The 25,785-nt window shown below is 38.6% G+C and overlaps 4 protein-coding genes across 5 annotated transcripts in view; 2 read left to right on the top strand and 2 right to left on the bottom strand.

Annotated features, from left to right (window-relative positions):
* Window positions 1-1,826: 1,826 nt before the first annotated feature.
* zbtb8os (zinc finger and BTB domain containing 8 opposite strand) lies at window positions 1,827-4,665 on the bottom strand. Its single transcript, XM_034674993.1, has 7 exons — window positions 4,449-4,665; window positions 4,184-4,208; window positions 3,962-4,083; window positions 2,857-2,939; window positions 2,680-2,732; window positions 2,367-2,403; window positions 1,827-2,221 (listed from the first exon to the last, which is right to left on the bottom strand). The coding sequence occupies exons 1-7, from the start codon at window positions 4,528-4,530 to the stop codon at window positions 2,135-2,137; spliced, it is 489 nt and encodes a 162-aa protein (XP_034530884.1). The 5' UTR covers window positions 4,531-4,665; the 3' UTR covers window positions 1,827-2,134.
* A 2,406-nt stretch (window positions 4,666-7,071) lies between these two features.
* LOC117806020 (histone-binding protein RBBP4) lies at window positions 7,072-12,067 on the top strand. Its single transcript, XM_034674679.1, has 11 exons — window positions 7,072-7,217; window positions 9,049-9,196; window positions 9,302-9,447; window positions 9,725-9,898; window positions 10,001-10,116; window positions 10,206-10,366; window positions 10,482-10,608; window positions 10,715-10,792; window positions 11,214-11,348; window positions 11,457-11,567; window positions 11,735-12,067. The coding sequence occupies exons 1-11, from the start codon at window positions 7,202-7,204 to the stop codon at window positions 11,795-11,797; spliced, it is 1,275 nt and encodes a 424-aa protein (XP_034530570.1). The 5' UTR covers window positions 7,072-7,201; the 3' UTR covers window positions 11,798-12,067.
* On the bottom strand, window positions 11,661-18,909 carry LOC117806021 (syncoilin-like). Its single transcript, XM_034674680.1, has 6 exons — window positions 18,625-18,909; window positions 15,498-15,578; window positions 14,777-15,259; window positions 12,784-13,194; window positions 12,577-12,701; window positions 11,661-12,495 (listed from the first exon to the last, which is right to left on the bottom strand). Exons 3-6 carry the CDS (start codon window positions 15,254-15,256, stop codon window positions 12,462-12,464), a joined length of 1,050 nt encoding a protein of 349 aa, XP_034530571.1. The 5' UTR covers window positions 15,257-15,259; window positions 15,498-15,578; window positions 18,625-18,909; the 3' UTR covers window positions 11,661-12,461.
* si:dkey-157l19.2 (nascent polypeptide-associated complex subunit alpha, muscle-specific form) overlaps window positions 18,635-25,785 on the top strand; it is a 33,353-nt gene continuing 26,202 nt past the window's right edge. For both annotated transcript variants that reach the window (XM_034674677.1, XM_034674678.1), the window contains exon 1: window positions 18,635-18,970. The gene's annotated coding sequence lies outside the window, so the exon portion shown is untranslated. The remainder of the gene's footprint in view (window positions 18,971-25,785) is intronic.

Raw genomic sequence — 25,785 nt, 5'->3', positions numbered from 1 at the left:
ACTTTTTATTCTTGTATACTTTCCACTGTCTGAATATTTCTGAATCTGTCTGGAATTTTTCTGATCAAGACAGAAATAAAAGCAGGATTTCCACGTATCTCACTGTGTATAAATCCTGAATACTAAAAAGTGATATTCATATTTTTATTTCCATAAAACAAACAAACCCAAAAAATACGTAAAAAAATTATTCTCCCTTGCAAATTATACTAAATAAACAAAAACAGGAAACAATTAAATGCAATGCATTATTATTTTTTATTATTTTAACCATTGCTTTAACATTGAATTACCTTATTTCATTATGTATTTATCTATTTATTCATTGTATTAATCTGATCTTATTAACGCTACCTCATTTTTAACTTTTCTTTCCACTTTTACTTATTTTATTAATTTTACTGTATTGATTTCATTTTATTTTTAAGTATTTTATTTATAATCATGCCTTTTATAATTTTACCATTGCTGTTGTTTTCTGTCTCTGTGTTATTCTGTGAAGCACTTTGGGCTGCATGTTTTTATGTATGAAAGGTGCTATATAAATAAAGTTGAGTTAAGGTTGAGTCAAAGAAACTTACCATTTCATAGGATGTAACCAGCCTTTTTTTGTTGCTTGCTGCTTTACATTTCAAGTATATATATTTAATTGCTTTATTAGGTAATACTTGATTTATTGTGTCCTGTTGCTTATTGGTTCAGAGAGACAAGTTCTGGTGGGAATATTCATGTTCTATATATTTTATAGTCCATCATCAGGGACAAGGGAGACAGAGGGAATACATATTATTCTTACTTAGTCTAGCTGGTTCCCTTTGCATGTACTGTACACCTTAGCAGCATGCGCCAGACCCGCCTAAACAATTGAACCCTCAATCTTCAGCACACACCCTCAGCCTCATCCTGGGTGGAGTAAGGTGGTTATTATTACAGACAAGCAATGGCATGAACCAGTTGTCAGTGTTTTCCACAACAGCATGACCTGAAGAACTAGAATAACAAGCCTTATGCTGGATGTTGAAAGCACACTCATGTGCCAGGTCTTAAAGGCAACATAAACAAAAGGAGTGGAGTAGCTCAGACAGCTGCCGAGACAAAAAAAACTCATGATTGCACCAAGAATCGCAACTTACAATTATCCATTGTTCAACACACATACTGATCATTTTTTTGTACCTTCTAATAAAGCATGTGACGTCATTTGGATTTTTAAACAAATGCTTGGGAACCGGAGGGTCCCAGTATGGATGAAGTTTGGCATGTGAACTGGTGGCTGTAGAGGTGCAGGTCCATTTGCCCAAGCACTGCAGAGGTGCCCTTGAGCAAGGCATCAAACCCCCAACTGCTTGGGTGGCGCTGGCTGATGGCAGCCTCCTCACTGACATCTCTCCATTAGTACATGTCCATAGAATGTTTGTGCATGATTGTATGTATATCTCAAACTATGTGTGTAGCATGATAGAAAAAAGAACACAAGTGAGAAAATTGAATTCCCCCAATGGGGATTAATAAAGTCTGTTTAAAAAAAATGCAGTGCTAAATAAAGCTGCAGTGTTAGGTGTGAGCTGATAAGTTTCTTTAAAGTGATTGTTTATAATTTTGTAGCTTTTGTTCACTGCTTGTCCGGCAGAATGATCACACAGTCACAAATTGTTCAGAGCAATATTTAATTAATCCCACAGAAGAAAAATATATCTATTGATTTATTTACAATAATTAGTAAGGCATCAACACAATTTCAAATGCATTATAAATAAACAGTACATAAAAAAACAGATACAAACAAATGTCTTTAAAAACATGGCATATGTAAGCAGAGTTTTAAATTAAGTACATAATCTTTACTTTTCCCATGTCATTATGTTGCATATACCATTGTAATCACTGTAGGTTTTATTTATTTTTTCTGAAATATTAGAATCTGTGAAAACATCAGATCATTACTCTGCAATCTCTCACATATCTGTTCTGTTGTAGTGTGCCACCAATAGTCCCTAGAATTAGGGGGAAATGTATCTGTGAAAAAACTTTTCGAGTACAAAATCTGATCTGATAAATCAATAATCAGTGCCTTTTAAATACAAAGTGATCAAGTTCATTGAACCTGGAGTGTGGTCTGCCTTTGGAGTTATCGTCAGATATCAACAATGACAAATATCTCTGGCTTTTCTTTATCATGGATCTGCATTGCTGAGTAAGTGATGGCTTTCACCTCAGTCCCCTGGTTGACAACATAGGACACAACATTTAGACAAATGGAACCACTTGTATAATCTTTTATCATATTCTACATATTTATCCTAAATAAACAATCGTATAGAGAAGAATAAGTATGATCTTTAAACAAGCTTCCTTTACTGGCTTACCTGTGGATGTTTGGCAAGAGAGAATTCTTCACCCCAACTGAAAAGAAAAATGATGGCATAAGTGCAAAGTATAAGATAAATTTAAAAATGAATAACATGGGCACAGATTTAGCCTAGTGGTGATGTTGCACGCTCATACAACAGATGACCTGGGTTTGATTTGTTTGATTCCAGCCTCCCCACATGACATTCCCCCACCCTCTCTCCCGGGTTCCTGTTCTATCCACTGTCCTGTCCTCTATAAAAAAAAGGGGTGTCTAACATTTTCTAAACTAAAAACTTCAGGGGAGAAAAAAAAAGTACACAAACTTACCCAATGGATCGAATCTTAAAATGCATTCTGTCAATGTGTACAACCTTGACTTCCTAGAAGATAAATGTAACACACAATTGTTTCATGAGAATGACCTGGCATTAATAGACAAGATGTATTTTTGAATCACATCCCAAAAATGTCCTCCATTCAAACAATGACTGCTGACATACTCACTCTGGGAACAAAGAAGAGATCTGCACAAAACTTAAATAACCAGTCATCTAGGAAGTGGAAAAGAAGAGACTCCATGTCATCTCCTGTTGGAAAAAAAAGTATACACAGAGTTTAGTTTCAGTGCTATGGAAATGTCAAGACTGATTGAGTTTATAAAGGACTTATGAAGACTTGTGTTCAACAGAAAGCAACAAACTATGTCAGGGTTCCCACTCTTTTCCAGAGATCATTTTCCAGGACATTTTCAGTGATGATCAAGCTGGTATGACCGTCTAAATTTAGTTCCTAAATAGTCTTATATGTTCGTCTCAGTGGAAGTCTACATTAAAAGACGTGCAGTCTATGGCTATCCATGAAATCCTCTCTTACATGCTTAAAAATTATGGCAAATTGATATTAGAATAATGCAACCAAAGATGTACAGCACTTTATTAGTGCAACCAAGTAACAATGATGGCCAACTCTCATCTCAGCTTTCTCTTTTCTCAAACAATATATAATTAGCTAAGAAAAAAACTGAATGACAAAAATGGACACAAATGTTGAATGGGGACAGAGCCGTGGGAAGTGGCTTTAAGTTGGGGTTGCTGTAGTAAGAGGTGCAATTTTTTTTTCTTTTTGCATTTAGGTTACTTATGCAACTGATAGGCTATAGCGCACATACATTATATTTGTATTTATCTGGTTTGAATACAAGCTTTCAAGAGAACTTTTCATTATAAATTCACAAATTGCAACTTCCATACCCCGTTGTACAGCAAAGAGCATACAAGCCAAACCTGGTAAAACAGGCCCAAAAGGCAGTAAAGCGCATTGAAGAGAACTTATCCAAATACATTTAGTTTTTAAGCAGGCACGCACACAGGGCACATGCATCAGGTTATTTTAAAATGAATAATTATTTCAAATTGCTATAATTATTTCTCAAATCTTCCTCAGGTATTACATTTTCAGAAAATAGTACAATAAAAAAACTGATTTATTGTGTTAATTGATGTATTTGTTTCAACTTATTTATGAATCCAGAAAAAAATGTGTGATGCCTTTTCAACAGTGGGTGCTGCAGCACCCTCAGCACCCCTACTTCCCACAGCCATGCTCTCACCCTCTGACTCCACTTCAACAGTGTCAATCGGTTCCACAGTCTCTGTGTCGGTCATGTAGCCGAACATGCCCATAGCACACTGCTCAAATGCTTCCTCCAGAGACTCTCCCCAGGAGTGGATTCTTTAAAGAGTGAAAACAAAGAATGACTTTCATGATATCTGTACGACACATAAACATAATTCATGACAAAACATGGCTTAAAACATTAAAACACGCTTACTGAACATCTGCTGTATGATCCAGGTCTGTAACAGTGGACACAGAAGGCAATATAATGAGCTCTGTTTGTCTGTTATTGCGATATATAACAACTGGTTTTACTCATGTATCATACTTTATACTGTATGGAATCGAAAACAACATCTGGAAAAACAGTTTGAGTTAATAAGAATACAAAACAGTGTTTTCATTAGTTTCCCAGGCTTCAGTTATTTCGTGAAAGTTATCACGTCAGGTTTCCAGACTACTTTCTGTAGCGTACTTACATTCATATTTCTTGTTTATTGGCGGGTACTTTGACTTGGTAGCTTTCTGCTCCTCTGTTAGGTCTAGCTCACGGTCGTCCATTGTAGCTGAGAGTCTTCTCAATGATCAGAAAGATGTTAAAAACAGAGAACTATGGCGAATACGTTACATTCAAAACTGCTTACACTCGATTGCAACATGGGGGGAAGTGCTTCTTCTTCTTCTTTGTTTTTAATGGCGGATCGCAAACAACTTTTAGGTGCATACCGCCACCTACTGTACAAGAGTGGTTCAGTAAAAAGAGCTCTGCCAATTTCACCCCCTCTCATAGTAACCCTCAGTGGATCTAACCTAGAGCAGGTCTCTCAATACAAGTATCTGGGTATTTGACTGGACAACACTCTATCATTCCTCCCCCACATCAATAAACTGCAAACTAAGGTCAAATCAAAAATTGGGTTTCTGTACAGAATGCGCTCTTCCTTCACTCTCTCTGCTAGACTCACCCTGGTTAAAATGACAGTTCTTCCCATGTTGGTTTAAGGCGACTCCATCTAGCGTTCTGCCTCCAAATCTACTCTGCAAAAGCTGGACTCTTTCTATCACTCTGCCATACGTTTCGCCACAAATGCCCATTTCAGAACTCACCACTGCACTTTATACTCCTCTGTAAACTGACCATCCTTACACACCCATGGTGAAACACACTGGTACATGCTCATATACAAAACTCTCCTTGGACTGTCACATCCGTATCTATGTAGCCTGTTATAATCTGCACCTGCCACATACAACACACATTTTTTTCCACATAGGAAAGTTAACCTGGATGAGATATATTTTACATAAGAACAAATCTTTATTCTATGCAGACTGGCATGAGAGAAACATATGGTTTAAAATTATGAACAATATGTATCCTTCTAAAGTACTACTTTGTGCACGCTTTAAATTTGAAGACATTTTATGCCACCTCTGTGAAAATGAAGTTGAGTCGACGAACCATGTTTTCTTATCATGCCAAGCTGTGAAAACCTTCTTGACTGATATCCATGAATGGTTAAAATAAAAAATTAAATCCATTCCAATTTCCTTTTCAATAAATGACATAACTTTCAGTTTGGTATTAAAAAATAAAAGTGATGAAATCTGCTGTAACATAATGCCTTTCAAAATTCTTTATTCCTAAAAACAGGACTATGAAATCTCTCCCCAAAAATTGTTGTTTTTCTAAATGAATTCCAAATATACCTAAAATCATTGAAAATAATGAAAGGACCAAGAGCACTTAAAATATACGATTCCCTAAAAGAATTCCTCACTGAATTGTAAGATTATTCCCTCTCCTTACTCAACTTATTTTATTAAATTCAAATTCAAATTCAAATTTGCTTTATTGGCATGAACAAAGAGATGTTATTGCCAAAGCACATAAATTCATACAATACATTATATATAGTCACAACACACTACACTCACCATATATACATTAATCACACACCATATTCATTACATATTTAATCATCACATACATATCAACCATATATTACTATATATTCTATACGCATTAATGAACGATTACCTATACAGCATATCTCAATGTCCTCACCCGATGCGGCACGCTTACAAAACCCTCACCCAAAATCAAACACCATGGGATGGTGCGTCCCTCAGGCTGTGACAGGCAGACACATATTTAGCAGCCAGAGGAGCTGCTGACCCTTCCCCCAGGAGAACTGACAGTTTCTCTTCTGGGGTTAATGTTAGGAAGTTTGGTACCATTTTAGTAATGTCCCTGTAGTGGGCATCTCTTAGTAAAGAGAACTTGCTGCAGTGGAGGAGGAAGTGCATCTCTGTCTCTATGTCCCCTGTAGAGCAGTGAGCACATAGACGCTCCTCTCTGGGCAGCCATGTCTGTCTGTGTCTCCCTGTCTCTATAGCCAGCTGGTGGTCACTCAGCCTGTATTTGGTCAGGATACGTCTTTGTTTTGTATCTCTGACACTGTACAGATATTCAGATAATTTATAATCACGGTTTAGGGTCAAATAACAATTCATTCTACTTTGGGTCTTTGTTTGGTTTCTCCAGTGTTCTAAATACAGATTTTTGGAGTGCTTCATGATGAGTTTAATTTGGTTGTGTTTTGGATCAGTGCTGACTGGAGTCTGGCTGATTAGCTTCCTCACCAGCTGACTAAGGGGACAGTTTTCTGGGTTCAGCTCTTGGGTTTTTAGTGCTTTATATTGAAGTGAGTCTTTTGGGCTTAAATTTGATTGTGTCCAAAATTTGATTGCCCGTTTCTGAATGTTTAACAGTAATGGGAAACGTCCCAGTTCTGCTCGGCAGGCGTTATTTTGAGTTTTTCTTTGAACATTTGGGATTCTTCTTCAGAATTCAGTATGGAGAGCCTCTATTATGTTATTATATTATTTATTTTCTATGTATGTATAATTGTATCAATTACCTTCAATTAAGAACTGAAGCTGTATTGTTTCTGTGTCCTTAATGATTGTTTATGTATGATGCGCCTTCTGAATGTACCTATTGTTTATGTACATACAAAATAAAGTTGAAAAAAAAAAAGAAAAGAAAGGTAACCCGGATGTTCCGGCTGCGGTATAGACTTCCGGGTTGGTGACGCTTGGTGATCGCTGATTGGTCAGGCCTCTTGTATTCAGTTGGCGCCACTGCACGCCTTCGTGATATCCGCAGCGCGTTCTTTCCACAACATTACTCCTATTTTGCCAGTATTATCGGTTTAACTGTGACAGAATGGCGGATAAAGAAGGTGAGAATATTGATTTATCTTAAAAACCCAAAAATATGTCATCGTGTCATCAATAATAGACGGAAATACTCGTTAGGACCGGAGGATGTTGGCGCGCCAGCATCCCCTTTCATTGTATGCAGAGGCTGGCTAGCTGCTCACTGATGTCAGGTGCTAGAAAGCTAGTTTTACAGGGTTTGGGATTAACATTAGCATGATAAATTACCCAATTATTATGATTTGTGTGCTGTCCACCATCTTCCTTGCGGGCTGATGAGGTTTTTGTCTTCTTATAACTTAACAATGTCAACGTGAGATTACTTGTGAAAGAGAAGACTGCCCGTCCAAGCAGCCTCTCATCCAGGGGCGTCAAACTCATTTCAGTTCAGGGGCCACATACAGGCCATACAGTTGATCTGAAGTAGGCCGGACCAGTAAAATCATAACACAATAACCTATGAATAACAACAACTCTAATTTTTTTCCATTGGTTTTAGTGCAAAAAAAGTACAAGTACATTCTGAAAATGTTCACATTACATGAACTATCTTTATTAGAAAATCAGCTGTTGTATTTTTTACCATCATGAGTAGGGATGCACCGATCCTACTTTTTAGGTCCCGATACCGATATCGATACCTGGGCTTTGGTATCTGCCGATGCCGATACTAGCCGATCCGATCCTGGTATTCATTTAACAATCTGTATTCCTTTATGTGAGACTAGAATCATGTTTTGGCAACTTCAGGCTTTTCTGACTTTGTAAACCAAAATAAAATGAACATTTCTAAACTGAGAGTATCTTTATTCAAGAGATTATAAATGTGTACCAGCAGTTTGGTGAGTTAATCTTCATAACCAATAGATATTAGAATTACAATTCAACCGGGCAAAAATGCACAGACCGGCCGGCGCTGATGACGTAGGAGACGCATATGGCTGTTGTAAACACAGACAAGCATAGAACTGAGATGAATAGATATGCCATATGGATTGGCACTATATATCGGCCCCTTGTTACCGATATCCGATCTAGCTTTTTGAGTCCGATCTGGCCGATATCCGATACCAGGATCGGATCGGTGCATCCCTAATGATGAGTCTCATAGTGGGGCCGAATATTATACTCTTTAAGCCCTGAAAGCTGCTGCGAACACACCAAACACACAGGTTACCCATTCACCTGACACAGAGTGTAATGTTTACTGCAAAAGAACAGAGATTATAATAATGAAGAAGGTAAAGTTGACTATTTTGGACCCCTCAGCTCCAGCAGGAACTGTTTGCTTGCTGGACAGTGTTAATAATAATAATAATACATTTTATTTATATAGCGCTTTTCAAAAACTCAAAGACACTGTACGATTGTTAAAACCAATACAAGCAAAAAACAAATAACACAGATCAAACAAAACAACAGTACAATCACAAATTAAAAGCTAACTTAAAAAGGTGAGTTTCTAAAAGAGATTTGAAAGCTGAAGGGTCAGAGCAGTTTTGGATATGGGAGGGGAGTGAGTTCCAGAGGGTGGGGGCGGCTACTGAGAAGGCTCTGTCCCCCCAGGTTCGGTGCTTGGTTCTGTGATATGGCTCCGTTCAGGCGCGCTCCGTCAATTTGAAATAGTAGTTACTTTTATTGAAAAATTGCAGTTAATGACTTCTCTGTAATTTTTTCACTTTGCAAAGTGGTTCCACGGGCTGGATTGGAACCTCTGGCGGGCCGGGTTTGGCCCGCGGGCCGCATGTTTGACACCCCTGCTCTAATCAATCTAATTGTAAGATGTTGCATGTTTAAGTCTTGACATCTATTATAATAAAGCTTTGTGTTTTCTTGTCAATGTTGCATTTGTAGCTGCGTTTGATGATGCTGTGGAGGAAAGGGTGATCAATGAAGAGTACAAGATCTGGAAAAAGAATACACCTTTCCTCTATGACCTGGTCATGACTCATGCTCTGGAGTGGCCCAGCCTCACTGCCCAGTGGCTGCCAGACGTCACCAGGTGAGAGGAGGCCTGTTGCGCCTTACGAACCATCAGATAATATGTTTTGTCCATGTAAAGACTGCATTCATGTTTTTGTAAACTCAAATTGTACATCCCTTGCAGACCAGAGGGGAAAGACTACAGCGTGCACAGGCTGGTTCTCGGGACACACACCTCCGATGAGCAGAATCACCTGGTAATTGCCAGTGTTCAGCTCCCAAGTGATGATGCCCAGTTTGATGCCTCACACTACGACAGTGAGAAAGGAGGTGAGTGTTAACAATAACAATTTGACTGATGGGTAAACTATGGGGAGATTCAACTAACCCAAACACATTCCATTTTTTCTTCAGTTCACAGTCACTGAATAAATATAAATCATACTAAATTCTTTCATGCTGCAGAAAATCAAGGTATATATTTGGTTTTAGATGATATTTCAGTAACTTAAATGTGAAAAATATAACACAAAATGTTCCACTTAATTTAATTTGCAAATCTGAATGAAATGACAATTTTAAAATGTGCCTTTTAATCTATTTTTAGAATTTGGCGGCTTCGGGTCTGTGAGTGGGAAGATAGAGATTGAGATCAAGATCAACCACGAGGGAGAAGTGAACAGAGCACGCTACATGCCTCAGAATCCCTGCATCATTGCCACCAAGACCCCAACTTGTGATGTGCTGGTCTTTGACTACACAAAACATCCCTCCAAGCCTGGTAGGAGCACTTCACAAACATATTTCTTGAAGAGCTTTCATTCTATTAAGCAGCAAGAAGTCCCAGGTAATTTTTGTAACTATGATTTCATTTTTATTGAAGACCCTTCTGGAGAATGCACCCCAGATCTACGCCTGAGAGGTCACCAGAAAGAGGGCTATGGCCTCTCCTGGAACGCAAATGTCAGCGGTTGCCTCCTCAGTGCTTCAGATGACCATGTGAGCAACTTATATCAAACTGTCCTATGATAAGTTCTATCATTGTTATCTTTATTCATTGTTTTAACCCTCTTTGCTCTCTTTTGCAGACTATCTGCATGTGGGACATCAGCTCAGTCCCCAAGGAGGGGAAGATTGTGGATGCGAAGACCATCTTCACAGGCCACACTGCTGTCGTGGAGGATGTGTCATGGCACTTGCTCCATGAGTCGCTCTTTGGATCTGTGGCTGATGACCAGAAACTCATGATGTGAGCTGCTTGAAATCATATCTCACTATTGTCTGTGATGACTAACAAGATGCAGAGTTGTTTTCCAGTGTGACCTTTCTTTTGAACAATGCTGCTTTTGTGTGGTTTGGCACAGCTGGGACACGCGGTCCAACAACACCTCCAAGCCGAGCCACGCAGTGGACGCGCACACAGCTGAGGTTAACTGCCTTTCCTTCAATCCCTACAGCGAGTTCATCCTTGCTTCTGGCTCAGCAGATAAGGTAGATGAACTCGTTTTCCACTATATGTCAAATTACATTTTGCCCTGCAGCTGAGATCTACTCTGGCTTTGTACGAGTTGAAGCTGATAACCATTTTTCTTTTCAGACTGTGGCTCTGTGGGATCTGAGGAACCTTAAACTGAAGCTGCACTCATTCGAGTCTCACAAGGACGAAATTTTCCAGGTAAGAAGCATCATGAAGTAATGTTTATCTTAAGACCTTATAGTTAGACCTATTGTTTTCCTTATCGTTAGTTATAGTAGGATTGACATTTTGGCAAAGTCTAGCTATTGATAACCAATTGATGAACAAAAAGGAAACAGAAGTTGTATAATGTCAAGCCTAAGCGATATAGATCATGTTTCATAGCAATGTGGTGTATCTATTGCAACAGCTAGTCTTGTATATATGTAACTTCTAGCTGTATAACATCAGGATATCACACTAAAGACAGTTGTCTTATGAGTGATTAATTCTGAAGATTCATTGTAAAGAGGAAAACTTGCAGAACAGGCAGTTATTTTCCAGTTTTAGTTTAGTTGATCTTCAGTTTTATGTTCAAGAAGCACACAAATCTGACATCTTACCCTTCTCGACCGGACAGGTTCAGTGGTCTCCTCATAACGAAACCATCCTGGCCTCCAGCGGCACAGACAGGAGGCTCAATGTGTGGGACCTAAGCAAGATTGGAGAGGAACAGTCACCAGAGGATGCTGAGGACGGTCCTCCTGAGCTGCTGGTCAGTTTATATATATATATATACACATACATATGTGTGTGTGTGTGTGTGTGTGTGTGTGTGTGTGTGTGTGTGTGTAGTAATCCTCCCTGCTCTTTGTCTCTGAAGTTCATCCACGGAGGACACACAGCTAAGATCTCAGACTTCTCTTGGAACCCCAACGAGCCATGGGTCATTTGTTCTGTATCAGAAGACAACATCATGCAAGTCTGGCAGATGGTAGGAGCCTTCCTTTGTTTGTCTCAGGGGTGGGAATGTGAAGAGTTTATAAAATAAAAGATAAAGAAGTAAATCTCAGACACAGCATGCAGAGACTTTTAAATGCATTTATTAAAACTTGAATACCAGTGACAGTGAGTATACATCTTGATTCATTTCTTCTCCAGGCTGAAAATATCTACAACGATGAGGACCCAGAAGGTGCTGCAGACACAGAGATTCAGGCATGAGTCCAGCCTCCATGTCTCCTCATTCGACCTGCTCGTGAAAAATGGATCCTTCATCCAGTGCTCAGTGAATAAGCAGTGAAGTGGTTAAAAGCGTGTTTTTGGCGGTGATGATTGTTGTCAGTTTAAGAATAAATGCTGCGTTGTCGTCATGTCGTGAACTATTCAAAGTAAGTCTGTATCAGTCTGAGTTTTAGATATTTTGAGTTTTTCAGACTCTGAGTAAAATCAACTCTGGCTCATGATGAAACCATAAAAGATACACAATCTTCAGGTTTACTGTTTGATGGTTTCAATTCTTGCATCTTGATAAGTTGCACTGAAAACATTTCTTAAATCCATTTTTAATGAAATTGTACATACTGATGGCTTTTTGTGATATTTTTAGTATGAAGTTTTTCCAGACTGTGTAAGATGTCTTTTATGTGTTTGTCTTTTCTTCTCCAACATGTTGTTTTTCTGTGCTACATCTGATCTGTGTACTTGAGTATATTCATAATAAAATATTTACAGTAAACTCTTGGCCTCTTGATACAGCTAAATAAGTAGGTAATATATAATAAAACTGAATTGTAATGCATATCACAGGTGAGTTATTTTTTATCTTTTGACACAGGATGTGTCTGCGGTGCTGTGGTTTGGTCTTGTTAGAATCATCCACTGGAAATTATGCAGTGGTTCCACTGCGTTCATCACAGCCTCTGAAAAGAAGACACTCGTTAGTTGATTTAAATTACACTTGAGTGTAAGGTTAAACATTTTAAACGTGCACATTTAAATACCTCAGAAACTTCAGTTCTTTCAAAAGGCCATCCCTTAGATCCTCCAAATCATTCTTGGATTTTCTTTGAACTTCAAACTCCACCTGTAGTTCTCTCAAAGTCTCTTTTAAAGTTTCTATAGCCCCCTGTATAAAATGGACAAACATCTTGGTGTTATTCTTTACCAAACATCCTTCTTACCAATGATCTTTACTTAAGTCACCGTACCCCGTGATGTGTGACACTCTCCTCCCTCTCCCTCTCCATCAGACTGATCCTCTGCTCCAAACAGGCTCTCTGCACCTCCAGTCTGTGTAAGTCCCCTTTAAGAGGCTCCAATCTGGCCCTTAGGTCCACCGCCTGCTCCCTGCTCTTTCTCAAGGCATCCTCTCCGATCTGCCTCCTCTTGAGCAGGGCCAGCAGTCGGGGCTCGTACCAGCCCTCCAGCGTCTTCATGCTGCCGCTGAGCCGACGCTGCAACCGGGCAGAGGCTTGTCGGCACTGGCTGACGTCACTCATGGCTCGGGCCCTGAAGGGTCTGTTGGACTGGTCCTTCAAGGAGTTCAGCTGGTTCTGGTAGGACGTCTGGAGCTGGGACAACTCCTGTGTTAGATTCTGGATGTGGGCTTTAAGCTCCTCCTATAGGTGGAGGGAAAAAAGTTGAAATCATTCATATACTCTCAGCGGCAGAAATGGTCGCTGAAGGTTATATACATGGCCGTGGGAAGTAGGGGTGCTGAGGGTGCTGCAGCACACACTGTTGAAAAGGCATCACATATTTTTTTTCTGGATGCATAAATAAGTTGAAAAAAATACATTAAATAACACAATAAATCCGTTTTTTTCATTGTATTATTTTCTGAAAATGTAATACCTGAGGAAGATTTGAGAAATAATTATAGCAATTTTAAATTATCCTGATGCATGTGCCCTGTGTGTGTGCCTGCTTAAAGACTAAATGTATTTGGATAAGTTCTCTTCTATGCGCTTTACTGCCTTTTGGGCCTGTTTTACCAGGTTTGGCTATACTCTTTGCTGTACAACGGGGTATGGAAGTTGCAATTTGTGAATTTATGATGAAAAGTTCTCTTGAAAGGTTGTATTCAAACCAGATAAATAAAAATAAAATGTATGTGCGCTATAGCCTATCAGTTGCATAAGTAACCTAAATGCAAAAAGAAAAAAATTGCACCTCTTACTACAGAACCCCCAACTTAAAGCCACTTCCCACGGCTCTGGTTATATAGGTTAGGTTATTAAAGAAAACGTTTGGCAAAAGAGGCCATCGGAACAGTTGACATAATTAACAAAACCAAACTTTAACATTTGATACTGAGTAAAAATAACTGGTATGATAAAGCTGATTATGCGTGTCCTGTTTTAGACTACACATCTGATGACTTTAACATCTTCCAGGCATACTGAACTCTCTATCTTAAAGATCCTTTTCATTCCCACTACAAATATTCATTTATTAGTTTTACTTAATACATGACTAGCTTTCCCAATTTAACAATGATATGTTTGGCATTGACTTCAGTGACCTTAAAAAAGGTAATTAGGCTCAATGGTATTTTCATTTTTTCACTTCATTTTTTGGTTAAATAAAAAAAATAGTTTAAAATGGAGACAAATAAGTGTTTTTAATTACAAACCCCAGGGCATGAATGTTAAAATAAAAAAAAACAAATAAATGATTGTGCCAAATAAAACTGGTTCTTCTTTAAAGGTAAGGTATCATACACATGGGGACTATGAGGTGTGTTGGCAATACATTTTTCACATTCATTTCAAATAAGTTCAAGGTATATGACTTATTGGATTAAACATACATATATAAATGCATCATTGTATCTTATACAGTATTGCAACAGACAATGCTACTATACAATACTTTTTTATTTCAAAGGTCATATTTTATATCTGAAGATTAATTATGAAGATTTGGCTTTAAAATACCATAATGATTTTAATTATTTATTATACTGATAGATTATTAGAATAAAGTATGTCTGCTTCATTTGCACATGTTAACAATTTTTTTAAATCACATTTTTATATTATAATGTTGGTATTTGCTAAAATGATATAAGGATTGACTTGCAGAACAGGGCACACAGAAATTGGACATCTACCAAATTGTAGAAAAAAGCACTGATCGTTTTCTAAAACCAGGACAGTTCATTATTCCTCCATGTGTTACGACAGCATCAGCCCCTACCTGTGTGACAGCAGACTGAGCCACCTCGTACTCATGTGTGGCCAGCGTGACCTGGCTCTGGATGCAGTCTCTGGCTGTAGCAAATAGTTTCCTTTTCACCTGCTGCACTTCCTCGTAAACAGCAATGTAATCCAACTGAGCCAGAGTGAGCAGCCTCTTGGTCTCCTCCAATTTCTCCCTGAGGTGCTCCACCACCCGCAGCATGGGCTCCTGCAGGCGGATGAGCTCCTGGATCAGCTCGTTCCTCTGGGTCTCCAGGTGGGACACCTGCTGGATGCAGTGGTCAAAAAACTGCCCCAAGTCGTCCATGACCGTCTGGTCTGTTTGAGTCATGGGAAGAGAAGTACGCTCATCTATGATTGTCTCTGTTTCATAGTCAGTATGGCCGCTGTGTGCATTCTCAACGTATCTGTGCTCCATGTGTAAGTCATCCATGGATGCAACATCTCTCCCACTTTCTGCAGATGTTTGATTGTCCATGTTCTTCAGAGAACCAAGCAAGAAGAAGAGAGCTGTCATTAATCAAATCACATTAATCAAATATAATGATGGGATTTGGGATTAAATAATTCCTCTAACTGTTCTCTTTTAAGATCGTTCATCATACTCAAAAATCTGATGGCTACCATCCTCAAAAACATCAACAGATGGCTCACAAGAGCTCCCTAAAACCTCTCAATGCAAACCCTGATCAGTGACATTCATAAAAACTTTGACTTACTATATTTGCAGTTGACAGTCCAGACAGCTATGAAGACAGTTTGCCTTTAACCACAAGGACAGCTCTGCAGTGGGTCCGTCACTAGGAAAACATAGGCACACTTTGTGTTATTAATAACACTGGAGGCACAGGGGAAACTCTATCTAAGACTCCCAGAAGCCCTCATGGGATCCCAAACTGTGTCAGTGCAGCCCACATGCTCTGGATGCATCAGCTAACACATGTCTGGGCCTGGGGACCAGAGAGAGGGCTATATTTATATGGCTTTACAGCCTGTTTTTTATGAGCATCCAAGTAGGTAGTGACATCATGATTGAAAACAGTCTGAGAAATAACTGTGTTGAACTTTTTACCAGAAAACATCTTCCTCAGACTCCAGTACAGGCAGGGCCAGCCACAGTAACATATCTGCTTATAGCTTCCTCTGGTGCTGAACTCAGCTGCCCCTCAAGTTTGCATTCTTCGTGAACAGTATTTGTTTACAGTGTTTTGCATGCTGTCTATCAAATCAATCATATACAAATGGAGACCACACACTGAGACATAATGAGGAGAAGTTTGAGAGTGTAGTGTTTAACAGTTCCCCCTCTCCCAGACTTTTACAAGCAGGAAAGTACTTCTTAATGTAGTGATATGAATGTCACCTGTGTCCATTGTGACATTGTGTCATAATCAGACACTTAAATGAAAATCATAAAGTACTGTACACAGGTCTGCCCAATGTTCCAAATGTTGTTGACATTTTATTACAAAATGAAAGTTGTATTTTAGTTTTTTAGGTCCACAAAGTTCTTAGAATTCTTTGGTTAGACAAACTATTGAATATCTATCATATGAGAAATTTGCATTGTTAAATTGTAGAGAAATGTGTCAATTTCTTAACACATAAAAAGTAAATGCAAATACTAAAGAATGTTACATGGTTTTATAATTAAGCAGGAATTAAAAGGAACAAAAAACATAAAAAAGAATTATGTTAGGAACTATATTTTAATATCTAAAGTCAAAATGGTATTGTAGTGATATTAAGTAAGGGTTTTTTCTAATTTAAATTTGTGTAGAGGTTATGTCATGTATTATTGTATATTATTTTATCACAAATCATTTAACAGTCAAATGTGCATACAAGAACAGCAGGACAGGTAGGCATATTGGCAACTTTATAAAAAAAGTGGAACATTTTTCAAATATCATGGCCCTGAAAGTCAACTCCTCAAATCTCATGGCCACCATTTTTTTTTTACAGAATGCCAAAAATATTTCAACAAATGCTAAAATATTTCGTAAAAAAACCCTCACCAAACAGAAAAACATTTCACTAACAAAAATGATTTCATGAAACATAAACATCTAACAAAATATATAAATATAAGATTTTTTAAAACATATTTACATTTTGATTTTAATGTTTTTACAGGTGTGTTTTTTTCGCATTTTATTTAATACTTTCACATATTTAAAATGTTATTCATGAGATACATTTTGTTTTTTCATCTGATATAGTATTTTTGCTTAAACTTAAATGTAATTTTTTTTGCGGTCACTCAACTCAGCTCAACTTTATTTTTTAAAGCACCTTTCATGCATAAAAACATGCAGGCCAAAGTGCTTCACAGAATAACAGAGAGACAGAAAACTACAGCAATGGTAAAATCATAAAAGGCACGATTATAAATAAAATACTTAAAATAAAATAAAATCAATACAGTAAAATTAATAAAATAAGTTATAGTGGAAAGAAAAATTAAAAATAAAACAGTTTAAAATGGAGACAAATAGGTGTTTTTAAGTACAAACTCCAGGGCATGAATGTTAAAATAAAAAAACAAACAAATGTTTGTGCCAAATAAAACTACTGGTTCTTCTTTAAAGGTAAGGTATCATACACATGGGGAATATGAGGTGTGTTTTGCAATACATTTGAGATGAGATATACTTTATTTGTCCCCGTTGGGGGAAATTCTTTTGTTACAGCAGCTTACAACACGAGACAGGGGAATACAACAATGTACTAACATAGTTAAAAAATATAATAACAATAGTAATAGCAATGACAAGGGTAAGATAAAATAAAATAAAAATAAAAATAAAATAAAATATGGCAGCTATTACGGATGTATCCACACTATGTACACTTCTATCTGATAAGTAGATAAGGTAAGTTATTGCACGATAAAAATTGCACCAGGTTATTTAAAAACAAACATACACAGTATGAAGAAACAGTGCGATTCAGATGGATACAGTAGTTATTTGAGAATGTGCCAAGTCACATAGTAACTTCCATGTAGTGGAATGAAAGATGAGAACATATGATTAACTGGACACAGCAGTGCTGGTGTTAAACATTCTGATTGCAGATGGGATGAAGGACCTGCGGTAGCGCTCCGTCCTGCAGGGTGGGAGTCTCAGTCTGCTGCTGAAGGAGCTGCTCAGGGACCCCACAGTCTCATGCAGGGGGTGAGAGGGATTGTCCATGATGGATGTCAGCTTGGCTAACATTCTCCTCTCACCCACCTCCTCTATGGAGTCCAGTCACATTAATTTCAAATAAATTCAAGATATGTGACTTATTGGATTAAAAATAATTACATATATAAATGCACCATTGTATCTTATACAGTATTGCAACAGGCAACCATAAAAGGCATGATTATATATGAAATACTTAAAAATAAAACAAAATAAAATCAGTACAGTAAAATCAATAAAATAAGTAATAGTGGAAAGAAAAGTTAAAAAATAAAGTAGCGTTAACAAGATAAGAGGAATACAAGAAATAAATAGATAAATAAATAAGTTAATAAGATAAATAAATGTTAAAGCAATCATTAAAATAATAATGATTAGAATGATAATAAAAATAATAATGCAGTCCAGGGCTGAAAATACATTTCTCCAAATTAAAAGCTAGATTAAAAAGGTAAGTGTTAAGTTTACTTCTTATTTTTTCTTTAAATGTTTCTGTAGCCTATTTCACTTTCAGGGCATCCGTACCAAAAAATTGTAGGAGACAACTACATCAGTAAAGAAAAAGATGTATTTCAACTTCCTCATTTGCTTTCAGTTCCACCATCTGACCGCAGGATGTCCCCACCACACTATGACTGCAGCCTGCCGCTCTCACCTGAGCGCGCAGCCTCCTCCTTCAGGTGGGAGCTGCTGCAGGTCGACAGCAACTAAACTTCTCTACATTTCCCCTCACTGGTCCAGTGGAGCGTCTTCAGTTGGATCACCGAGGACAGCAGGGAGGTCTGGTAAGCTGGCATCCGAGAAAACAGACCAGCACCCACGGGTACAAACTGACCCAGACTCCGCCAACTTCCTCTAGTGACTTTTCACGGAAATGTTTCACCTGAAGTTTTCCGTCGGACGGTGAAAAGTTTGGCGCTGGACAGGGAAGGAAGCAGAGAGGATACACTTCAAATGGAGAGAGGCTGAACCAACCCATCCGGACCAGAACGTTCTACGAGGTATTTCCTTTTCTCTGTCGGCATTTTAATTTGAACTAAAAAAGTTTTAAGCACCGATTATGTCTAGTATAGGATGTATAGTATATAAATGACTTCTCATGAATGAGGCATTTTAAAAAGTGCTTTATTCAGTTTAATGCTCAGAAACACAACATGCCTTTCAGGAAAGTACAAAAAAATCTAAGCTGAATTTTTGAACCTAGTTGTCTGATGAATCCAGCAAATGTTAAGTTCATGTAAAACATAAAGCCTTTACAACATCAGGCTTCACAATAAATAAAAATGCTTAAAACCACAGTTCTGTGGTGTAATCAGAGTGTGAGGTATTATTGGATGGCATCAGATCCAGGCTGAGTACAGACATGTAGGAAAACTAGGTGTGGGAGATTTGCTTAGTGTGGCCTTGAGGGCTCCTCAGCACAGGTAATTTAAGACCTGTAGTGCTTCTCCCAGCAATGGAGCTGATCACAATGAACTCTATTGTGTTGTCACTGTCCCAGTAGCAAATGACTGCTTGACAGCATGGGCGCTGTGTTTAATCCATGCATGTGGAGTCCATAATGTCTGCTATAGATCATCTGTTTGCTGATTAACCTGACACAGATAACAGGACCACCTCAGGACCTCTTAGTGGAGGGGGGGTCTCCCTCCTCTCTGTTTGTCCGCCTGGACTTTGGACTGTAAGCCAGCTCCAAATCCAACTTTTCAGGGTCATCGTCCGCTTTGTTTTTCAACTTAATGCTTCAAAGTTTTACCTCTAGTACCCTTTGCTAGGTGAGGCAGAGACAGCGCCATTTGTTTAGAAAGGGTGTGTCGCATACTGGTGCTCCTTCTTCGCCAGCGTGCCAGGGCTTGTACCCATGGAGATTACAGGTGTGTTATATAAGCAGTGGAGGAGAGGTACAGCAGTGCCCGAATTGATACCTGAGATCCAGTGGAAGATCAAGGTTGAGAGTCAGATGGGATGACAACACAGGGGCAGAGACAGATGAGGAAGACGGCAGGATAAGCAAGAAAGATTGGAAGTGCAGTCAGGAAGGATCACTTGTTTGAGCCACCAGTGGTGAAGATGCAGCTCAGAAGAGGAGAGGGGAGTCTATTGTTGAAGGAGGACCAAGTGGTGTCAAAACAGACAAAGACATGATTGAGGTCATTGAGATTGATCGTGCGTGAGATGAAACTGCTCCCTGATGAGAGGGACACAGTGTGCTGTTAATCAGGAGGATTAGCTGATGAGTAACTCATCAATGAGCCTCATCAGCACCTCTTTAAGATCTGATCAATAGCTGTTAATGGTGTATTGGAGTTTGTGTGTGTAAGCTTAATTGCCAATTAGGATGTTTTTTCTGCACTACAAACTGAGGACCCGTTTTCATTCCCATCCCGCTGTCCTCCAACACGGCTGTCAAACTGAGTGAGTTTCAGATTGAAAAGGACTTCAGAGCAGCTGCAGTGTTTTTGTTTTGACTGAGACAGAGACTCTGAGATGCCAGGATGTATTTTTGAAACCCCTCGATTGTCCAGCTGTGTTTGCCTATGCGGATCGCTGTCACTGCATACTTCTGCAGAAGTTACACTTTCTTTTTTTTTAGCTCCTGGCTGACCTCTTAGTTCAGAGGTCTTAAGCTCATCCATAGAGGCTGCGGTCCACAGTAAGACCTCTGGTAACCCCTGGAAGCAGAACAAACAGTACACTGACTTTACAGAGATCTGACAGTCTCTGCTGGCTGCAATCCCTAACATACTGCAACAGAAAACTTCAAATTCTATGATTGTTTTTTGTACCAAAGTAAGATCATAGGGATGTAACTGTTGTTGTTAGTTTATTCTACTACTGAAACTGATTAGTCAACTGGAATTAAAGGCACTGTGAGGAGTCTTTGACTGATTTTGAAATACTTTTTACTCTTATACTGAAGATTATCAACACCAAGATTAGTTATTTCCTTTTGCTGAAGTTTAGTGCCTGTGTTCACGTTGGATCTTCCGTGAAAAAGCAGAGTCAAGCTTTCGAGACCCAGCTATAGCTTCTTACATGTAACAATTCAGCAGCACCAGAACTGAGTTTTGCCATCACTACGTCTTTGCACTTACTCATTGAACCCTGCAACTGTGTATGTATTGGTGTGTATGTGTGATTTCACATTACGGCGCTGTGGAAGCACAAGAGGCACGGTTTGTTGACACAGAGAGCGAGAGAGAGAGAGCAACACATACAGTGAGATGTGGAAGTTTGGCAGTGAGGGGGGAGTTAACCTTGGCTATTTTTTCCTATATAGATAATGATGAATTTTGTACCTGTGGCTTATACTGCTGATACTGGAGCAAGATTGGCAAAAATATAGTAGTTTTCTGTTGAAGTTTTGTTTTAGATGTAGAAACTGTACGACTAAGATTTGCTTGCTGAAAGAGCAAAATATCTCTGAACAAGATTTAATGCGTTTAGTCACCTTGCGAAAGCCAACTAATTGTAATAAGTCTGAGTTTACACAGAGTTATAGTTGTTACGTTAAAGTCCAAAACTTAACGTAGCCACAAATCAATCCATGACCTCATCACTCTGCATTCTGCATTACCCAGAAAGTTGTAGTTAAGTAGTATTAAAAAGAAGATCTGGTTCACCCATTGGCAAGAGTCACATTTTTACAAAAGCAACTGATTGTTCTCATGGGAAATGTAGTCTTTCTCCCAGAAAACCAGTACAGATTGCATCCAAAGGGGTCGCTAGAATCAACACAACATGAAAACTCCCCACAGTGCCTTTAATAAGCAATTATTTTAAAAGTAAAAAACAGTTTTTGGTCATTTTGAGGAAGAAAAGCTGAATATGGTTTACTCAGATTAAAAAAAAGTGAGCTACCTTGAACTTGGAGAAAGTATTTTACATTTTTCACCACTTTTGACATGTTGACACATTCATTACCTGACTTATCCAGAGTTAGTTGTTAATGAAAATGATTGTTAGAAGAAATCTTAAAACAGAAGGTTTTTTTGTACGTAAGCCTGCCATAAACACACAAAAAAGATCAATAAAGTGCTATCCACAAAGACACTAATCAAACAAAATGTGTTTCTATGCCCAAAACATATTCAATTAAGGTATAGAAATCTCACATATAGTTAGAAAACAAAGCATCTCTTATTTAAAGTTATATTCCATGCCATATTTGATGCATATTTATCCATACCATGAGTAAAAGGGCACTTTGTTGTGCTCAAAGGAGGTCAAATCTTTGGGCCAACACTAAAAAAAAAGAATACACTGTGAACAATTATGTCAACATCACATGATGAAATGTTATCTCAAAATGACTCTCATGCTCCATTCATTATCCTTTTTTCATGGCTCTGTCTCATAAGTCACTGTACTGTAAGAGAGGGAGGGGGGGTTGAAAGGGAGAACAAGAGGAGGGGATGAGAGGCGGAGGAGGGGGAGGGGGCATCAAGGGGTGAAAGCAGATTTGGAGTGAAGAGTTCCTCCGTCGGTAATTATGAATCTCTCAGGAATGCAGTCGCTGCTCTTACCAGGCAAGCTGCTGCATGGCTACAGCGGCCTCGCAGCACACCAACGTGTGCTACCGTGTCTGGAAACCTGTGCACTGTACCGCTGAGCGCACACACTTGCAGCAACTTTAATCTTGGCAAGTTGAGTTACACAGTGTTCTGGTCAATTTTGTATCATTATTGTCTCACAGTGTTATTGTTGTTATTTTTATCTCTCTCTTTACCTACATGGTTGTTTTCTGTAACTGAATCCATCCAGCAGCAAACTTAGAGACCACAGAATGTCAGTAAAGCATGGATTTAGTCCAAGTCCTGTACCACTGTGTATTTATCCTGACATGTTACTGGAGAACTAAACTGTAGGAAATCTGGTCGCTAGCTCAAAATCTAATTCAGACGTTTGGGTTCATTTCTGGTATTTCTTGGAATGTACTCTGTCATGCAAGAATACATTTGCTGTAAAAGAGGAAACATCTTCGTTTAATATGAGAAACTTTTACTAGTGCCACCCTCAGAGCTGTTCCCTGTCATTGCACAGACTGTCTGAGGTTTCAAACTTCCTCAAGTCTTTCTGGTTTGTCTATGGTTGGCTTCTTCATTCATCACAGTCAATGTCGTCTTGTTTATTAAGCGTTTGCACATGAGTGTGCAGTGTTGTAGCCCAGACATGGTTGCTTAAGTCTTGAGTAGCAATGCACTCTTTGTTTGATAAAGCACAGAGAAGACAGCCAACGCCCTGATTGATGCCTTCAGGTGCCGCGCAGTAACACCAGTTTCTCACTGCTTAACACTTACAGTGTAGTGATAGAGTCCCTGTAAGTGTGGTTAAAAACTGTCATTACAAATGCTAGCTGTTAAGGTGATCTCAGCAGGAAGACTGGAACAGATGCAAAACATTAAAAAAACATGAATATTGTTTTTTCCGTCTAGACTAACCACATTTAGCATGACTTTACCCTTGCTCACTGACAGATAAGTCCTGCCATGTGAAACCATGCAGCTGAACGGCCTCCTGGTTATACAGATCCAGTCCTAATTCAAACAAAGGTGGCGGCCTGTATCACTGCCACTCCCTCTTGGCTTTGCCTTATCCCCATGAGACATTGGAAGTCTGCTCTGTCAGCTTCCCTGTGTGACTCAACAAAGTCAAAGTTACAGTTCCCCCTTCTTTTTTTTTACCCTGTCTCCCACCACTGCCTGCAAAATCTACATTGTTCATACTTGTGAGAGTTGGTTAGGCTGTGACTGCACTGGAGCATAAAACCAGTGAGTTCAACATAGGTTTTGTAACTCATGGAAGATCACAACATTGCTTTTTTTTTGGTAGACTAACTCTTAACTTGGATGTGAAGCATCTCATCTTATTTTTTGAAACTGTATTTATTATTACTACAATTTTTAATTCTAACTATCATGTGGTTGCAGTTTGTCACTTAAAACACCAGTGTTGTTCAGATGCAGATAAAAGTATCAGAAGTTCCCCCTAAAACAATGCCTAAGATAAGGTACTGGTTCCAGTAAGCATATAATCAATGCCCAGACCTGACCTCATGATTAGGCCGCCTGAAGAATTGTCAAAAGGGGTGGAGCAAAATACTGATACTGCAAAATATTGAGCTCCTGACTTGTGCAATAAAATCATCTTAGCACTGGCTAAGTATGGATATGGAAGTATGGATATTTTAGCTTTAAATGATATTACTCTCTAAACAGATTTCCCTTCAAATTTGACCCACCATGTTACTAATTCAAGATGGCCCAGATGAAATGAATCCTGCTTTTTACCTTCAAGGGGCATTTTGTATTCTGAAGTCAATCAGATGAAGTTATCTACATCATATGATTGTCTTGCATTTATCAGTTTTTGCAGAATCTCTGTATCCTGGTATTACTATTGGGAGTTACCCTGGATTCTCATCCATATATAACCAAATTCTTTCTCCTTCAGAATAACTGTAGTATACAACGCCATGATACAATACGTTTACTGATCTGCCTTTGTAACTGATCTGGGGTCTGAGTGCACTGGTTAGTGGCATTCTGTATTGGAAAAAACATTGTGTGAACCGGTGGATGGCCTGCTTTCAAAGTTGTGATCCAGTTTATTGCTGTTTCGCTGTGTTTTTTCTCTCTGCAAGACTCTGACATTTACCTTTTACCTGCCAGAAGAGTAATAAACTTAGGTAGCGTTAGCTAGCTCACAGGGAGAAATCAACCATGTCCAAGATATGCGAAGTGATTCAGAGTCACTATCTCAGAAGTCAAGTCATGTGGTCTTTATATGAATGACGGAAAACTTTCCAAAAGTCTGCCCTTCTGTTCGCTTTGTAGAAAAACAGTTGTGTACATCAGGGCTCCATGACAACACCTAAAGATATAGCATTAGCAAGCTGCAGCCCAAGCAGCCCTCAATATTAAACTCTGTTCCCAGCCTTGACTCAGAGAGGTCTATGGCTGTTACAACAGCTATAGCCTGGTGTACCATCTAAAGTCTGATATACAGCATAGGTTTGCATCTACTCAACAGTGTTTCACTGTGTTGTTTAGAATGATAGCTTAATGACATGGTTTATACGTTAGATCTGAGTTATAAGAACCAAAGCAGACAGCCTTTTACTGACTATGACAGAACAGTTTCTCAAATGAAGAATGAAGTGAACATAAAGAGCAAGTGTGAGAATCACAGAGACTTAAAGAGAAAAACAATTATTGAATAGTTTCTATCATTAAAACTTAAACACTTCAGCATTGCTCCTCTGTCATGACACAATAAGCTCTGTCATAAAGTATTTGTTTCCTTACACTTTTATTGTTCAACTGGCTTTAATTTTTGAACCTTTGGGTAAACAAATACTTTGTTTAAGTGCTAGCAGGGCTTTGCAGAGCCAATGGAGGCCCGTGAACAGAAAAGATTCCAGTCTAAGTTTTACTTAATTTTCATACTTCAGCGTTGCCAAGTTTTCCCACTCAACTACCCCACAACAGGGTGTGGGTGTATGCTGAAGACACATTGTCTTTAATTTCTCTCACCTAAATTATGTGAAAAATTACTTTGGCTTCAGTTATTGATTTGCTTTGAATCCAATTTGAACAGAATCTGTCAAAATCTTTCTCTCTTTTAGTGAATCATCCCCGAATTTGATTGTAGTCATCAAGGTTTGAATGTGATTGAGTCTCCTTGAAAAGGAGAGATTTGCAATCATATTACATACAGTTTCAAAGTGCAAGAAAATAACATATTTCAAGGAATTTATAGTGGGATGTTGGCAAGCAAACAGCAAAGAAATGTTAGCCGGGACCGTAAAGTTAGC

This window comes from Notolabrus celidotus, chromosome 22 (assembly GCF_009762535.1).
Source record: "Notolabrus celidotus isolate fNotCel1 chromosome 22, fNotCel1.pri, whole genome shotgun sequence".
Taxonomy (NCBI): Eukaryota; Metazoa; Chordata; class Actinopteri; order Labriformes; family Labridae; genus Notolabrus; species Notolabrus celidotus.
The sequence above is the reverse complement of the archived record's forward strand: the minus strand, read 5'-3'. Positions and strand labels throughout refer to the sequence as shown.

What these genes read in the sequence shown, in the direction of transcription:
- LOC117806021 (XM_034674680.1), bottom strand. Translation starts at nt 15,256, where the DNA reads ATGGACAATCAAACATCTGCAGAAAGTGGGAGAGATGTTGCATCCATG. An exon ending in AGAGTGTCACACATCACGGG is followed by an intron (nt 12,702 to 12,783) that starts GTACGGTGACTT and finishes CATTTTATACAG; the next exon opens with GGGGCTATAGAAACTTTAAA. An exon ending in AAAGAACTGAAGTTTCTGAG is followed by an intron (nt 12,496 to 12,576) that starts GTATTTAAATGT and finishes TCTTCTTTTCAG; the next exon opens with AGGCTGTGATGAACGCAGTG.
- zbtb8os (XM_034674993.1), bottom strand. Translation starts at nt 4,530, where the DNA reads ATGGACGACCGTGAGCTAGACCTAACAGAGGAGCAGAAAGCTACCAAG. An exon ending in GATCATACAGCAGATGTTCA is followed by an intron (nt 4,084 to 4,183) that starts GTAAGCGTGTTT and finishes CACTCTTTAAAG; the next exon opens with AATCCACTCCTGGGGAGAGT. An exon ending in CTCTTGCCAAACATCCACAG is followed by an intron (nt 2,222 to 2,366) that starts GTAAGCCAGTAA and finishes GTTGTCAACCAG; the next exon opens with GGGACTGAGGTGAAAGCCAT.
- LOC117806020 (XM_034674679.1), top strand. An exon ending in TGGCTGCCAGACGTCACCAG is followed by an intron (nt 9,197 to 9,301) that starts GTGAGAGGAGGC and finishes CATCCCTTGCAG; the next exon opens with ACCAGAGGGGAAAGACTACA. An exon ending in CTTCTGGCTCAGCAGATAAG is followed by an intron (nt 10,609 to 10,714) that starts GTAGATGAACTC and finishes TTTTCTTTTCAG; the next exon opens with ACTGTGGCTCTGTGGGATCT.